Source organism: Nanorana parkeri, unplaced genomic scaffold, assembly GCF_000935625.1.
Source record: "Nanorana parkeri isolate BGI_ZX_2015 unplaced genomic scaffold, ASM93562v1 scaffold1863, whole genome shotgun sequence".
In the NCBI taxonomy this organism is placed as follows: Eukaryota; Metazoa; Chordata; class Amphibia; order Anura; family Dicroglossidae; genus Nanorana; species Nanorana parkeri.
In genome coordinates, this window is record NW_017308131.1 from 171,189 (window position 1) to 174,907 (window position 3,719).

Below are 3,719 nucleotides of genomic sequence, written 5' to 3' on the forward strand. Positions count from 1 at the left end.
TATGTGAACGGGGCCTTAGTGTAATGAAAGTATATATGTATGTGTATATATATATATATATATATATATAATTTTATTTTTTAATCAATTGTCTTTCTTCTGCAGAGGTCGCGGCTCATGTTGAATATAATGCCCCTTGCAGTTTAGGTAAGAAATAGATCACCATATTATTTTGTGTATATTTGCTAACTTTTGTATTCCTTTTTGTATTTAGGACTATACACTCTTAAGGTGTGATTTCTTTTTTTTTTTATATATATATACCATGGATTTGTTTCCTAGTGAATATAACATTTGGGTCTCAGTAATGCTCACTGTTTTGAGATAGCAAATCATAGAGTATATCAGTCATTCCCGAATGAGTCCTGTTGTAGATTATCACTGCTCTCAATGTCACTGCATTGTCAGCATACACATTTGCCACTTGTTCCATGCCCTATAAATTGGGAAATTAAACAAATATTTGCTCAGATTTGATCCTATTTTTACAAACTGTTGGCATGTAAATCTCCCACAAGCCTAACCGCTACAAACTTAGGTTAAGAGTAAACCAATTTTTTCCTTTTGGGTAGAGCAGTGAAGGGTTTAAAGTCCTGTTTTTTTTCCCATCAGTGTTCTGTTCGGGAGAGTTGTCACTGTAACAAGTGTCCCCATTGGAAGATTCACCCTCTATAATTGTTCTAGTGACAACTCAAAAGGTTGGATATTCCTTCTCTCAGGAGGTCACCAGAACAAATAGAGAATCTCCATAGCAGTGACACAACAGCAAAGAAATAATAAATAAAACCACACTGACAGATGTTCTTTCCCTTCCTTATTCTATCTGAAATACAAATAAAATATTGCCTGTAGATACACTTTAAGCTCTTACCAGTATCTAATGCACGTTCTCTTCTGTCACAGGATCTGAAGTTGGAAGTTCATGACAGCAAAGAAATACAGCAAACCTAAGAAGCTCAGTAATGAGCAAACAATGTCTATAGAGGAAGTAATGCACATGAATCATCTACTCCTTAAATCATGATCTCTACTATATATATAAAAGAGAGAAAATTGAAACCTGTCAACCTTTAACACATTCTTCTTCTTGTCTATAATGCAAATTTGAATAAAGCCATGGACTCTGGCCAGACATTGTATTATCGTTTTAAGTTAGTAAGACATTTTATTTACTCTTGTTTTTTTTTTGCCTATGCTTTACACTTTTAGTGCCCATTCAAATTTTTGTCCTAGTGAGGAAATAAGGGGTAATTGATCTAATGGGGTCAAAAACGGCAATGAAAACGCTTCCCTGCTAACAAAAGGAATGATTACTTTTCATTCATTAAAATGCAGTCACCACTGATCCCTATGTCACTTTGCCTGCAGTTTTGTTTCCTGATCCCAAGCCAGGGCTATTCTACCTCCCCTAATTCTCCTTCTTCAAAGTGGACCTTCTCCTCTCCAACATCCGAAAAGACTGCCAACGCTAATTCAATCTATTTGGGGAAACAAGCTTGGTTACATTTAGTAACATGACAATTTGATTACCTTATCTCCATGCTGTTCTCAGCTGTCATGCCTGTCCTCCGAATCTCGCACTGCTTAAAAACAATGTTAATCGATGACTGGCTTCTTCTTCCATTCTCCGTGTGTCAGAACTCCGATGGCATCTTTGCCAGATCTTACTTCTTCCCCTAGATCTCCTTTCCCATGAGCCTTTCCCCCACAATCTAATTTTCTGTAAAATTTATAAATAAAATGAGTACTTGCTTAACCTCAGAAATTCACTGGAGCCACAGGGAACACGCGTACATGGCGTCGGCTATGATTAAGGCTGATCTTGGCTGAAACATGAAAGATACCTGTATTATGTGAGCTGTGTGTGGATTCATTGAAAATTAAGCATTCGGACTTGGAGCTGTGTGTATGACCTTATACAATAAAACTTCCTTTTCTCTTAGACTTTCCCTGGCAAATTCCCCTGTTGCCACTGATTGGCTCAGGAGGGAGGAGTGTCAAATTTTGTATGGGCTTGGACTAACCAAGCCCCAGCTCAGCACTAGTACGTGGAGGCCGTGTACATTCGGGTTGAAATGGTATATTGAGCTAAATAGTCCACTAAATCTGCGCACCAAAAGGGGGTTTAAAAAAAAAAAAGGATAATTGAGGTAAGCATTGGCTTACTTCATTGTGCTGTGGTAAATGCTAGGGATGCACAGATACTTTTCGAGTACCAGTGCAGATATTTGGCATTTTCATGAGAACTACCAGAGTGGCAGGGGTTGCAGCTGGGACCTGGCTCTGGCACTCCACCACTGTCCTGAAATCATTAGTCTGTATTGTTTTAGAAAAACTGTCACATGACAATAAACAAAAATGTATCAGTACTCGTACTTGTAAGTACTCGGCAAGTACCCGTACTCGCAAAACTGGTATCTGTGCATTCCTTTATTTATATTTATAAAAACTAAAAATTGTACATTAATACAGAGATGTACTAATCCCAGGAGCTCCATGTGCTCCTTACAAATGACAGCTGCCTCCTAACTTTTGCATTTTTCTCTAGTGTAGTCTTGGAGCTCAAAAGTATCTGTAGATGTACTCGTACTTGTAGCGAGTACTGTACTTGGTATCTGTGCAACCCTAAATGCCCTTTTACACCATCACATTGGAGTGACAAAAAATGGGAATTGCATCAATTTTGTGAACACCTGAAGTGTGTTACAGCCCATTATTTCTATATGGGATGTCCAACACCGTGTAAGCAAAACAAACGACAAACGCACTCAACAATTTGTTACCAGTTATACAGTAAGGTGCACACGAAATGGGCTTTGAACAGTAAAACAGCAGAAAGGCATCATGGCACACTCACAAACCAGCATGTAAAACAACTTGTCTCACCACTAAGGATAATGACAGAGGTTTGGATACACGTCTTCTGCTGAGGATGTGTAAGCCGCACTGCCGCGCCAAGGCACCTCTTATAGTGCGGTCCTAACTCTAAACTATGAGAGTCTCCATCTTGGAGCACATGGGGGCAGAAGATATCAAATTGGGTGCAGGCCTGTCAGGAGGACGCCCAACCTCCTTAAAGGTACAGAAACACACAAGGGATCCCGCACATCCTAATGGCAGCTGAGAAACCCCATGCGTCGCTGCACCAAATCGGTCAAGCAAAACAAACGACAGGTTGGGCGTCCTCCTGACCAACTTGCACCCAATTTGATATCTTTGATATCTTTGTTTTGCTTGACCGATTTGGTGCAGCGACGCATGGGGTTTCTCAGCTGCCATTAGGATGTGCGGGATCCCTTGTGTGTACATCCTCAGCAGAAGACGTGTATCCAAACCTCTGTCATTATCCTTAGTAGTGAGACATGTTGTTTTACATGCTGGTTTTGTGAGTGTGCCATGAGGCCTTTCTGCTGTTTTACTGTCCAACACCGTGTGTCGCAGCGTGCCTCAAAGAATGCATGTGCATTGTGGTGTGAGTAGACCCTTAGAGGTCTATTCACACATTTTTTCACACAACAATTACAACTTTTGACCAGGATTCATAAATATTTCCAGTGGAATCCTGTTCAAAAAATGTGTGACTTTTGGATAAAACTTGTATGAATCTTTGGTCACAATTTATAAACAGAACCCTCAGGGCACATTCCCACAGTTGCGCTTTAAGGCATGTGTTTTGGTTCTCCATCATAATATACTGATAGTGCAAATATATATATATA

At 39.8% G+C, this 3,719-nt stretch overlaps 1 protein-coding gene across 1 annotated transcript in view; it reads left to right on the forward strand.

Annotated features, from left to right (window-relative positions):
- LOC108799966 (alpha-2-macroglobulin-P-like) overlaps positions 1–951 on the forward strand; it is a 77,807-nt gene extending 76,856 nt beyond the window's left edge. The window contains exon 31 of the mRNA XM_018571916.1: positions 904–951. Coding sequence (XP_018427418.1) covers positions 904–951 — 48 coding nt within the window. The remainder of the gene's footprint in view (positions 1–903) is intronic.
- Positions 952–3,719: the final 2,768 nt, after the last annotated feature.